Source organism: Panthera tigris, chromosome D1 (assembly GCF_018350195.1).
Source record: "Panthera tigris isolate Pti1 chromosome D1, P.tigris_Pti1_mat1.1, whole genome shotgun sequence".
In the NCBI taxonomy this organism is placed as follows: Eukaryota; Metazoa; Chordata; class Mammalia; order Carnivora; family Felidae; genus Panthera; species Panthera tigris.
Genome location: NC_056669.1, coordinates 8,751,620 through 8,765,511, shown reverse-complemented (window position 1 = coordinate 8,765,511; position 13,892 = coordinate 8,751,620). Strand labels below are relative to the sequence as shown.

The 13,892-nt window shown below is 42.9% G+C and overlaps 1 protein-coding gene across 1 annotated transcript in view; it reads right to left on the bottom strand.

Moving 5' to 3' along the window:
• FDX1 (ferredoxin 1) overlaps positions 1-13,776 on the bottom strand; it is a 35,959-nt gene extending 22,183 nt beyond the window's left edge. Inside the window, exons 1-2 of the mRNA XM_042957541.1 lie at positions 13,459-13,776; positions 9,118-9,242 (exon numbers count right to left, since the gene is read on the bottom strand). Of these exons, the coding sequence (XP_042813475.1) occupies positions 9,118-9,242; positions 13,459-13,667 (334 nt within the window). The 5' untranslated portion in view covers positions 13,668-13,776. The remainder of the gene's footprint in view (positions 1-9,117; positions 9,243-13,458) is intronic.
• Between the last annotated feature and the right edge of the window lie 116 nt (positions 13,777-13,892).

Here is a 13,892-nt window from a genome sequence, read left to right as displayed (position 1 = left end):
AGATTATGGGAAACAGTTTTTAATGTATTTAAAATTTTTCTATGATGAAAAATGAGCCTGTATTAATCACTATGTTAACAATAATAGCTGATGTTTACTTTAAGCAGTTGCTTAGATTAATTCATTTCATCGTCACAGCAGCTTCATAAGGTAGACACATTATTCCCATTTTACCCTCAAAAAGACAGGGTGTGAAGGAGGTGAGGTACCTAACCCAAGGTCACGAAGCTGGAAAAGTGGTAGATCTGAGACTCAAACCTTCACAGGAAGACTCCATTCTTAACCATTCTAACTAAAGCCTTTCCAAAAAAACCCTTTTTAAAATTGTGACTCACAGTATGAATTCTATTCTACACCATGACCCAGGGCACATATACTTTATAAAAAAGCTAAACAAATAGTTCATGAAATAATACCCGTGCAAAAGATGGTGTGCTTTTATATATTCTGTTCTTTCTGATTTCCTGAAAATCTTGCTGGGAGCTACCCAATTGGTTTCACAATCCACTAACGGTTGGAATCTGCAGTTTGAAAAACACTTTAGTACAATACATAGTCATTAATGATGAAATATTTTAAAAATTTTCAAAAGATACTTTGATCACAATAAGTATGTGCAGTAAGACCATAATACTTAGGCTTTAATTTAGAAAGAATTAGTGGAAAGCAACTCATGAAAATCATCGACAGCAAATAGAGTATTCACAATGCTTTCAGAAAAACGTGGCTTCAAGTAAGAGGCTGAAAGTCATTTAACTAAATGTTTAAAATTAGTTTTCATTTTTATGATTTTTTTTTGGTCAAATAGCACATTTAGAGAGATTTTGCTAACCAAGAAAATAAACAATACCTCATCAGAAAAACAGGCAAATAATTTGAGCAAACAACTTATAAAACAAACTTTACCAGGTAATTCTATCCCTGGTAATTTATTGCAAGGAGATTATAAACCACATACATAAAAAAGTATTTCTGAGGATGTTCGCCTTTAAGTTATTTAGAATAATTGATAACTGGAAGCCACCTAAATGTCCAAAGAAATGGACTAAATAAATCATGGTATATCTATATGAAAGAAAACTATACAGACATTTTAAATGATGTTTACAAAAGTATATTTAATGTCCGATATTGTCTCCTGGTATGTTCAATGGGGGGGACAAAACGCACTTAAAACCAACGATCTTTTTTTTTTTTTTTTATCCCAGGGACACTAGTCCCAAAATTCTCACGTAATTCAAAACCCAAGTCTAGACTAATTTTGTCAAGGGAATAAAGGCAGAAAGGGGCGGGGCGGGAGCGCGGGCCACCTCCGCATTTCCGGCCCCACCCGCCTAGACAGGAAGCGGGCCTGCCTGCTGAGGTCCAGGACACATGGCACCCACCTGCTTCTCCAGCACCAGTCTGGACTTCCCGGAGATTTTTGTGAGCTTAAAAATATTTTTGCTTTTAAAATCCTATTTTCTAAGCACCTATAGCGTATCCACTCCTAAATTAACAGCACACATTGTCAGGGGGATCGTTCAACCCTCAGGGCATCAGGTCACATTTAACTTCCATCCCAAAGTTACTGGTTTGGGGAAGGGCGGTTATTTCAGCACTACACCATCACCTGATGAGTCAGCGCATGGTCCACCTGCTCTGGTCAGAGATTAGGCAACACTTTTTTAAGTAGGCTTGGCGCCCAGCATGGAGCCCAATGTGAGGCTTGAACCCAAGACCCTGAGATCAACGCTTGAGCTGAAATCAAGAGTCACGGGCTTAAGCGACTGAGCCGCCCAGGGCCCCAGGAAACATTTCTATCTATCTATCTATCTGCTAATGTAGCTCCCCCATAATGGCATTAGCACGAACATAGTCTACAATTCACCATGACTGTCAGCTTCAAAATTAAGTGAATCTCTTCACATTTTAAAAATGTGGGCACCTGGGTAGGTCAGTCGGTTAAGGGTCTGACTCTTGATTTTAGCTCAGGTCACCATCTCAGTTTTTGGGAATTTGAGCCCCGCATCAGGCTCTATGCTGACCAAGCCTACTTGAGATTGCACCTCTCTCTCTGCCCCTCCCTTGCTGGCGCTCTCTCGGTCCCTCTCAAAATAAATAAACTTAACAACAACAACAACAACAAATGTGGATAGATTCACACAATTTCAAACATGATACAGAATATGCAACTTTAATATTTTCCTATCACCCTTATTTCATGTCATTCATGTTTGCATAAAATGTCACCACAAGATGGGTTTTAAAAAGCACAGAAATGTGGGCACCTGGGTGGCTCAGTCCGGTAGGCTTACGACTCTATTTTGGCTCAGGTCATGATCTCACAGTTCATGAGTTTGAGCCCCACATGGGCTTCTTTCTCCCTCTCTCTCTGCTCCTCCCCCCCCCAAATAAACAAACTAAACTAAAAAGAAAAAAGCATGGAAAGTTATTAGTGGTTATGGAGAGTAAAATAATGGATGAATTTTATTTTACATGCTTATTAAAATTTCCAAAGTTTTCTACGATGAATAACATGCACTGATGTTTTTAATCAGGAAAAATATTACTTTCTGTATTTATACAGATTTTATTTTTACCCCAATTTTTTACTTGTAGTAAAAAATACATACCATAAAATCTACCATCACTAGCCACTTTTAAGTATACGATTCAGTGGCATTAAGTACAATCATTATGTTGTACAACCATCCACCACTGTCTATTTCCAGAAGACACTCAACATCCCAAACAGGTTCTTCCCTTCCGTTAGTCTCCGGGAACCTCTGGTCTACTTTGTCTCTATGAATATCCCTGTTCTAGGTACCTCACGTGCGAAGAATCAGAGAGTATTTGTCCTTCTGTGTCTGGCTTATTTCACTTACACAATGTTTTCCAGGTTCCTCTACACTGCAACATGTGTCAGAATCTCATTTCTTTTAAATAATACTCCATTCTATGTATATACCTCATCTTGTTCCTCCATGCATCTGTTGATGGACAGTTGAGTAGATTTCTACCTCTGGGGTACTGGGAATGATGCTGCTACGAGCAATGGGGTACAACATGTCTGAGTCTCTGCTTTCAGTTCTTTTGAGGCTCTACCTAGGAATGCAACTGCGGGACCACATGGTAATTCTGTGTTTAACTATTAGCGGCCCTGCCAAACTGTTCTCCACGGCGGCTGCACCATGGTACATTCCCCCCAGCCATGCATCTGGCCTCCAATTTCTCCTCATCCCTGTCAACACTTGTCATTCTCTCATTTTTCTGACAACAGTCATCCTCGTGGATGTGAACCAGTGTCTCAACATGTATACGGGTTTTTATACAATAAAATAGACTAATGCAAACATTCCTAACACTTTTTTCATGTCAGATATTATTCCGAAGACACACATTAACTTTTCTTTCAATATATGAAATTTATTGTCAAATTGGTTTCCATACAACACCCAGTGCTCATGCCACTGAAACATATGGTGAAAACATATGGTATCTGTCTTTCTCTGTATGGCTTATTTCACTTAGCACCACACTCTCCAGTTCCATCCACGTTGCTACAAAGGGCCATATTTCATTCTTTCTCATTGCCACGTAGTACTCCATTGTGTATATTAAACCACAATTTCTTTATCCATTCGTCAGTTGATGGACATTTAGGCTCTTTCCATAATTTGGCTATTGTTGAGAGTGCTGCTATAAACATTCGGGTACAAGTGCCCCTATGCATCAGTACTCCTGTATCTCTTGGGTAAATACCTAAGAGTGCTATTACTGGGTCATAGGGTAGGTCTATTTTTAATTTTTTGAGGAACCTCCACACTGTTTTGCAGAGTGGCTGCACCAGTTTGCATTCCCACCAACAGTGCAAGAGGGTTCCCGTTTCTCCACATCCTCTCCAGCATCTATAGTCTCCTGATGTGTTCATTGTGGCCACTCTGACTGGCGTGAGGTGATATCTGAGTGTGGTTTTGATTTGTAGTTCCCTGATGAGGAGCGACGTTGAGCATCTTTTCATGTGCCTGTTGGCCATTCGGATGTCTTCTTTAGAGAAGTGTCTATTCATGTTTTCTGCCCATTTCTTCCCTGGGTTATTTGTTTGTTGGGTGTGGAGTTTGGTGAGCTTTTTATAGATTTTGGATACTAGCCCTTTGTCCGACATGTCATTTGCAAATATCTTTCCCATTCCGTTGGTTGCCTTTTAGTTTTGTTGGTTGTTTCCTTTGCAGTGCAGAAGCTTTTTATCTTCATAAGGTCCCAGTAGTTCATTTTTGCTTTTAATTCCCTTGCCTTTTGAGATGAAGACACATATTAACTTAACCATTATAAAAGTCCTATGAAGTGAGTATTATTATTATCCCCACTTGACAGATAATGAAAGTGAGGCACAGGGAAGTAAGTCGCTACAGGAAAAGTTACAATACAGGGAAAAGTGGAATGAAAATGAAAAACTCACAATCAGATCAAGAAGAGACAACCAGCACTGAACGCCTTCTAAGACTGTTTTCAGTACATTCTGAAAAATCAAAAGCAACTAAATACATTTGTCTTTTTCACTTATAAACATCTACCTGTGTTATTATAAATACATTGTGAATGTTATTTGTAATGGACACATACTGTAATTTAGAAATGCCATCCTGGACTTAAACAATTCCCATTATGAGACATTTAGGTTGTCTCCTCTAATTTTTTTCTTAGATACATTTTTCAAATAGGTGACGAGCCAACAGCCTCTTCTGTGCTGTCCTGCCGGCTGCTTCCCTTATCCTGTATTCAATAAACTTGTATCTCCTTTAAAAACGAATTGATTAAATAAAAATAAAATAGGTAACGCATTCACACCATCCAAAACTCAGAAAGTATAAAAAGTGTTATAATGAAAATCTCCCTCCTACCAACAGGTAACCACTGATCTTTGTTTTTAAGACTCCTTCCAGAGAGTTTTGCTAACACGGCCATATAATATCCCACTGTGTAACTACACACCAGCCCTCCACTGATGGGCATTCGGTTGTTTCAGACTTTTTGCTGTTACGAGTATCTCTGCAGTGAAGAGCCCAATACACATGCCTCGTATATACAACTGCCTCTGTGGAGACATGTAGAAAAATAGATGCATGGGTCGCAGCCTCCACGTCAGCTTTCTCAGAACTCAAAAGATCAACTTTCTCAAGGGCACGAACAGTGTTCGTTACTTCATCTAAGTATCCTCGCTTAGACCGGTAATGGCCTCCACAGTCGGCCATAAAGATGACAAAGACACAGTTCTGTCACGTAAGTTTCCTTCGGCACTGTGAACTTGTATACTAGCTGATGCAACGTCTTTGCCTTCTGAGTCCAATACCTGAGCCTCCTCGGGGCAGTTTCTATAGACTGTTTTTGTTCCTGAGTACGAGCCACACTTTCCCATTTCTCTGGATGTCTTGAATTTTTTTTCATTGCAGGTGGACACTGTGCCTAATAAAATGTGGCGACCGGGGAAATCAGGATTCCAACCCTGTGCCTGTTGTTATTTGTTTCTCCAGTGACTTTCCTGTTCTAATGCTCCAAAGTCTGTTTCCCCCGTCGTGTGTGGCCTCTGAAGTCTCTGCTCGGTTAGCTCAGCGGTCAGCCAGATGACTGGACAGGGTTTCCTTCAATGCATTGAATCACTAACTCTTCCACCTTTTGCTGACGAGCTTCGTGTGTGATTCAGTGCCCCTTCAACGGTCAGTCCCCGCACGGGACTCCAGGTTAGCCAGGGATGAGAGGCCAGGGCCCTGACACATCTTTCCTGCAGGGTCGCACGTCGGGCATGGCCGTCTAGATCCCCAGAGCAGTTCAAAGCCCACTACAGACATCTCATTCCCCAGATCTTCCTTTTAAATTTTTGGCCAGGCTCCAGTTTGCCCAACTGGTATCACAGCCTCAGCAGTTGTGTTAAACAACCGCACGTGACTGTTTTAGACTGAAGTCCTAGGGGTAGATCTTTTTCCACGGAGCAATCTCTGAGGCAGGTCAGGGAGCTCCCTGGGCCGGAGCTTTCCTGGAAAGCTGTGAGACAAGTGACCGAGGTCTGGAGATTGGACGTTCTGAGGGATTCAAGCCCCACGTGTCCCTCCAGTGGCCGCAAGCCCGCTGGGTTTCACAGCTACCGTAGTTCTGAAGCTGCCAAGTGTTAAGGCTACTGCAGAACTGGGGATGAGAGGATGAGAGAAGGCCAAGTTTAAATGCCACGAGTCCTGCCATGCTTACCAGGGTCAGTACTGTGCTAAGCACTTCATTTCCAATATCCCGTTTCACCTCTAACAACCCGATGAGGTTAGAACTATTATAATCCTAGTTTATAGAAGAGGAAACTGAGGCATGCAGACTTTCAAGTGGCTTGCTCCCGGTCTCACAGCTAGTAAGAGATAGGAACCATAATCGGTCTGATTCCAGAGTCTTATTCTCAATGACTGTGCTTGTACTACTTTTCATCTGTGAGAGAATAATCCAGAGAAACTAGGTTTAGTTAAAAGTGTAGCTGGAAAAAAAACAAAACAAAACAAAAGGGGGTGCCTGGGTGGCTCAGTCGGTTGGGCATCCGACTTCGGCTCAGGTCATGATCTTGTGGTCCGTGAGTTCGAGCCCCGCGTCGGGCTCTGTGCTGACAGCTCAGAGCCTGGAGCCTGCTTCAGATTCTGTGTCTCCCTCTCTCTCTCCCCCTCCCCTGCTTGTGCTTTCTCTCTCTCTCTAAATAAACATTAAAAAAAAAAAATTTAAGGAGCGCCTGGGTGGCTCAGTTGGTTGAGCATCCAACTTGGGCTCAGGTCATGATCTCGCAATTTGTGAGTTAGACCCTCGCGTGAGGCTCTGACGGCTCAGAGCCTGGAGCCTGCTTCGGATTCCATCTCCTTCTCTCTCTGCCCCTCCCCCACTTGTGCTCTATCTCTATCAAAAAAAAATTTTTTTTAAGTGTAGCTGAATATGAATGCATGAGGAAGATCAATTACAGATAAATTTTATAGAATATGTATTATACTTAAATTTTCTTTTAAGTATTTTCATTTCTTTTAAATGAATTCTTTCCCTAAATTAGTCATTCTTAACTATGGTGTGGATGTGAACCATGTGGAACTTTGTAAAAATATACCTACACAACTCCCCTCTCTCCCTGTACTATTTATGATGGAACGCAGATGTCTGCACTTTTAAAAGTTCTGTAGAGATTCTGAAACTCAATCCCAGCCAAGAATCACTGCACGAGACTCAAAAACTCCTTAAAATTAGAACCGTATCAACTATTTCACCACCTAATTTCTGTGACAGGTGTTCACACAGGAAAGATGCTTCTTAGGGGAAATGGCATAAAGGAAAAAGCAGACCTTTGGGAGTTAAGAGACTTGAGTTTGAGTGCTGGACCTCTCACTCGCTCCTTGTATGACCCAGGGAAAATTAACTTCTCTGAACCTTAGTTTCTTCATCTATAAAATGGAAGTTTAAAAAACAAGTCTACAAGAACAGGTAACAAAGGCTGGAATGTACTATGCGTGCAAACGGTCGTTGTCATGATTAACCCTGACTTAGATTTAGAAATTCAGCAAATGTTTTTCACTATCAGCTCGGGACAAAACCAACTCTGTGAGGTCCCTGAGTAAGAGCTCACAATCTAACACACGAGTACGGGAGAGGGGCATTCTCCCTAAAAAGGCAAACTGGGATGAGCATTGACACAGATATATTTATTATATGATGGGAAAACGGTGGAAGAGAAATAGTTCTGTGCTGGAAAAGGCCCCTAAAAGTGTAATGTGAACCGTGCCTAGAACGAATCAGAGTCAGACAGGCACAATCACAGTCTGCCTTGGTGCAAACCAGGGGTTCTCTAACATACAGCAAAGTCACACGAGGACTTGTGAAAACACACACTGCTGGGTGCTACCGCAAACACTCTGATTCAGCAGATCTGGAGTGGGGTTTGAGGATCTGCATCTCCCAAGTGACACGGATGCTAACACTGAGAACCACCACTCCAGACAGAGAGAGTACTTGAGCAAAAGTAACAGCTGACAGAACGGGTATCCCTGACCTAGAAGATGGCAGTTTCTGGGACACAGGCTTCGTGTGAGTGGTTAGAGAATATGGTCAGAAATCTAGAAATAAAAACTTTCTAAATAAAACACTTCCTTCTCTAACAAGAGGGAGATAAACTGCACATCCGAGGAAGGGGAACGGACATTCGAGACTCTGTGTGGTGACGGAGGTTAAGTGGACATGTGGCGGTGGCCATCTGTCAATATATACAAATATCAAATCAATATGTTGTACACCTAAAAGCAATATGTTAAATGGCAATTATAGCTCAATAAAACAAAATAGAAGAGTACGTAAAATAAAACTCACTTAAAAGATGCATAAGCTCAATCGATACAAGAAAACACCAGTCAAACCCAAATTGAGGGAAATTTTATAAAACAACATACCACTACTTGTCAAAAGTGTCAAGGCTGTGAAAAACAAAAAAGAAGAGTAAGGAAATGTCACAGACTGAAAGAGTTTACGGACGTATGATAACTATATGCAATGAAGTCTCCTGGATTGAATCCCAAAACAGAAAGACATTCATGGGAAAACTAGGAAAATTTCATGAAGTCTATAGTTTTTTAGTTATTGCACCGACATTACTTTCTGGGTTTTGATTATTACACCATAGTTCTGTAAACTGTTAACAGTAGAAGAAGGTGAGTGAAGATTGTATCGGAAAGTTCTGTACCGTTTTTGCAACCTTTCTGTACATCTAAGGTATGTGCAAATACAAAGTTAAAAAAAAAAAAAAAACTAAGTCAAAACTAACTACTCCTCTGTGATAGGACATTTAACATCTGTAACCTGGTACCTTTCAACTCCACTTGCTACTCCCAGCTTTGCGTCACACAGGTCATCAGTAAGGTAATGAGGCAAGAAAGTTTGGGGTAAAGGGTTAATTAAATGTACAAAGGAAAGAAACACGGTGTCACTCATTCTTTATAAAAGAGAATGTAACACTAACACATCCTGAATTTTAAGATTTATCTTAGTATGCTAGACATTAAAATTCTGCAAAAAAAAAAAATTTGAAACCTATTGAATGGTTTCATTTACAAATTTTAACGAATGTTTCATACTCACCAAAGCCATCAATATCTAGGTTATTCTCAACCACAACATCTAGTAGAGAGTCACCGACTTTCCCTTTGGCTGTCAACGTCTCCCCATCACGGTTTACAAAGTGGACTGTTATTTTATCTTCTGAGCTGGAAAAGGAAGTAGTCCTTTATTATTTTTAGTAATTTTAAAAGATACTTTAAAGGAATTGTTTTAGGAACTTGTAAGGTCAAAAACATAGGGGGTGTGTGTAAGCATGCATGCAAATATGCTTTTTATAGTATTCTTTCCTTTCTACAGTTTAGAGAAGGCATCACAAATCAGAGGCATGTCTATCTACCCATTTACCAGAAAGGAAGCTCTACAGCCCTATAGGAAAGGGCAACTACATTACTGTCAAGGCCACCCATTGTGTCCCCCCAGGGGTTACAGCCATCGATTGAGTCCTGTGACAACACGTAGCAACCATCCTTAGTCATGAAGTCCATTTTACTCTTACACGGCTCCCTGAAAAACGTCATCTGTATGTAGCTTCCCTAGAAGACGACACCGTGAGATCATTCTGCTATCGGTAGGGTAACAGCTGTGCGGGTGTCTGAGAGGCAGCAGTCTGTTTTCGGAGCATTTACACATCTCATTTTGGTCCACATCATGTACTCAAAACTCAAAGAGGCTACGATAGGTTTTTGTTTGTTTGAATCAATGGGAAGATAAATATGATGCCTCCTTGCGTGTTTTATTATAGGATATTATATTACCCAAGAGAGTCAGCGGACTTAAATTCCTTTCCCTTCTCATAAACATCACTCCAAAATCTGGGAAAAGAAATGATATTAGCAACGAGATGCCTGTCATCCACCATTGGTCATTTTAATTTTGACCTCACATTTGAAAAGATGTACTTTAGCTTAAATTAATTACTTGCAATTTTCACTACTGCCAATAGAGGGTAATAATCCATCAAAGAAAACTTTAATGTAGGTAAAACTAGAATTATATAATTTCAGAGCTGTAAATATATTGCAAATTATCAGGTCGAATTATTTTAGAAATGAGGCAACTAAAGCCCCTTTCAGATAATGGCCTCCTTGATAATTCAATGCTGAAAAAAGGAGAATTCTATGAATTAAAAAGTATCGCTTGTGTGTGTGTGTGTGTGTGTGAGAGAGAGAGAGAGAGAGAGAGAACGGCTCTCCAGAAGGGCCTGTGCTCTCCAACTTCTTTTCAAAGCAAAAAACAAAAACAAAAAAACAAAAACCAAAAAAAAACTTTAGAAGCTCACAGCACTGAAATGTCTTTTACATCAAACTCTTCCATAAAATCAGGATAACATTTATGTTCTAGTTTTGATTATGTACGCAAAATACCTAGAGCTCAACAAACACCGATTAATAACTTTTATTTAAAACTTCAGTCATTTTTAAATTTTTTTTAATGTTTATTTATTTTTGAGAAAGAGAAAGAGAGACAGAGCCTGCCTGACATGGGGCTTGAACCCACCAAGCTAAGCGGAAGCCGATGCTTAACCAACTTACCCACCCACCCAGGCGCCCCAGCTTCAGTCCTTTTGTTGCTAAGAAGCAACTGCTATGAATTAGAGGTGTACAGTCCCAGAAAAAAATACTGCACAGTAAGAGAAATAATAGGTTTGTCAAAGGAGCGGAGAGGAAGCAGAAATGAGAGAGGAAAGGTAATCCTGCAGCTGAAAGCGTATGGAATGTGAGAATCAGAAGATGTACATTCTAGCTCTGGGTCTGACATACACACATTAGATGACCAGGGGAAGCCACTGCCTTATGGGTAAGATGGGGACTGTGACTTCACCAAGCTGGTGAAGGAGAATCAAAGGTACATTAGTGGAAACACTTTGTTTCTTACAGCATTATATGCATGTACTTTACCCAAATAACTTTATCCATTTGCTATTAATAATTGGTATTGGTGGGTTTTAGGTTTCCCCCCCAATTCCAGGAACTAGCAACAAGCTTTTAGCTGTTCCCAAGGATAAGATTTCATGCACTGAGAAATAAACACAATCCTTCTAAATCTTCTACCAACATCAATTCATCAGCGCAACCAACTATTTTCTTCACTTGTTACCTTTTACTACTGCCATTTCTTCTGCTCAACCACAGCAGGTATTTTAACAAAGCTGTCTGGGGTTGCGGTGGTACAGTTCCTAACAGACTTCTCATAGGGAGGGAAGTTATTATAGCTGCTGATGCCTACCTTTTCACCATATAGGGAGGGTGGCCTGAGGCTGTTGGTCCAAGAAAAGGGTCTGGCCCATTCTGGCGCTCCCTACTTCCATAGCCTCCTTAACTCTTCCTAATGACCCTGTGGCCTAAAGAACTGTCAACCCTCATGGTGCTCAAGGAAACAAACTAAAACTGCTTGACTTCTGTTCCTAGTTTGCCAGCTACTTAATATATTTTTATTTCCCACCTCACCTACCTCCCAGGATTTTCTTAAGCGTGAAGTGCAGCAATTGTTGTGAAAGCCCTTTGAAGCCTAAATCACTACAAAAATAGGAAGTATTATGTTGGAGTATTTTGGAGCAAAAGCCTTTTTTCTCGCCCCCCAACTCTCAATTACTGATAACTTAGCCATACAGTTTCTAGGCTGTTCTGTCCCGTGCAACTCTGTGCACTAAGAGATGTTCTACACCTGCAATGTCCAATAGAGTAGCCACTGGCCACACGTGGCTGTTGAGTACTTGAAATGCAGCCAGCACAACTGGGATACCGACTCTTTTAAATGTATTTAACTGATGTTATCTTAAACTTAAACAGCCACAATGTGGTTGGTTGTAACCATAGTGGAAAACACAAGTCTGAGAGAGCAAGAGGTGAAAGATCTAGTTGTTAGTTCCAACGTGTGTGATACAAAACACAAGGCCATCAACTGAAACTGTGCCAATGAGGAGGAAAGCAGGATTAGGAGGGAATAGAACAGATGTGCTTCCTTTTAAGACAACCTGATATATCCAAGTTCAGGCTGGATAAATGCAGGGGAGATAACTGCCATTTACAAAAGCATTCACGTTGCCTTGAAATACTAGGTTCGTGAATAAGTTCAATATATGTTGTCCCAATGTATACACAGTTTTGTTTTGTTTTTTTCCCAGAAAGCATCCATTGTACAGAAACATCCATGTAGAGGGGTAGAGGCAGGGAGTGTCAAAGAAACAGGGACAAATAAATCCAGCTTGCCTTCTCCTTTATCTCCCTCACACTTCATGCAACAAAAATTTATTGAGCATGCGCTACATAATAGTATTAATGGGGAAAAGATAATTAAGTCTTAGACCCCATTCTCAGGGACCTTATCAAGAAGAAACTAGAAAAGGCAGCATACAAATCCAAAACTGTCTCCCTCCAGGTCTTGCTTCCCACTACATGACAGCAAGGAGTCAGAGAACTGTCCAGAGATCTGCATTACCTAAGGCTCCACCGCACTCTGAAATTATGAGCAAATTTTATTCCCATTATATCTAAAGGGATCGTGTCTTTGAAAAACAAATATACCCAAGAATACAAATCTTCAAAATATTTTGGGGAAAAATTTTTTTACATCACTTTCAACATTTAATACAAAACACAACACTGTGGGCCTTAGCAGCTGCTGCCAACAGGTGGCACCTACTGAGCCCTCACCATTTGCCAGACACAAGACCACCTCTATTATCTGTACTATCGTATTTTTCAAATAACCCTATGAGGCCTATACTTGACTTATGCTCCATTTATGAATGGGGAAACTGAGGTTTATACTGATGGAGGAAGTGAGGCATTAAGTGCCCAAGCCTAGTTTAAAACACGGCCTTGCCAGTGCGAGGCAAGGAGTTTTAGCCCCGCATCGGCTACAAGAGAGCATACAGGCAATAAGGGTATGTATGTGTGTGTATCCTAAACAGACATTCCCAGCCACAGAACTGGAGCCGGAACGTCCTAAAAGAGCAGGGGAAAGGCCCCAGAACCAAAGTGCTGGCCGGGACATTAACGGAGAGCGTTTTATGAAGGTCAGTGCAGGCTCCGGGCAAAGCAAAGGTCAGCGCCGAGCCAAAGCACTGCAGAATCGACGGTGGCAGAGCGCGCGGCTTCCGGAGGGCCCCGGGCGGAAGGGAGAGCGGGGTCCAGGGGGTCCCGGGTCCCCGTTCCCCGCAGGCGTCCGGGCTGGGAAAGGAAACCGCGGCGTGAATGGAAGCAGACAGGGCCCCGAGGAGCGCCACGGCCCAGGCGGGGCAAGAGGCGAGCGACCCCGGACAGCGGCCTGGCCGCAAGCGTCCAAGAAGGGGCAGGGAAACCAGCATCCGCGCGGCGCCGGGGACCCCCGCCCGCATGCGCACGCCGGCCCGCGTCTCACCTGCTCCGCGCCGGCGCCGACACGCTCAGCGTCCGGGGCGCCACCGCGCCGCCGCCCCGGCCCGGCCCCCCCGGCCCCCCGGGCCCCCCGAGCCCCGCGAGGCAGCCGGCTCCCGCGCGGGGTCCGGCGTGGAGCAGCCAACGATAGGCCGCGCCGCCCAGGGCCACGGAGGCGGCGCGCAGGAGCCGGGCGCCCCCCGCGGCGGCCATGGCCGGCGGTCGGGTAACTACCGGAAGCGACGCTGAGGCCGCACGGCAGCGGCCGCGAGAGGCTCGGCGAGCGCGGGCGAGCCTAGACGCCGGGGGGCCGCGGGGAGGAGCACGGCGACTGCGGTCCGGGCGAGGGCCTGCTCCGAGCTGCGGCCGTGGGCTGCGCTCCTTCCGGGTGACCTATAAACCCTGCGGCTCCCCAAGTGCGGCCCGTCCCCCCACTCC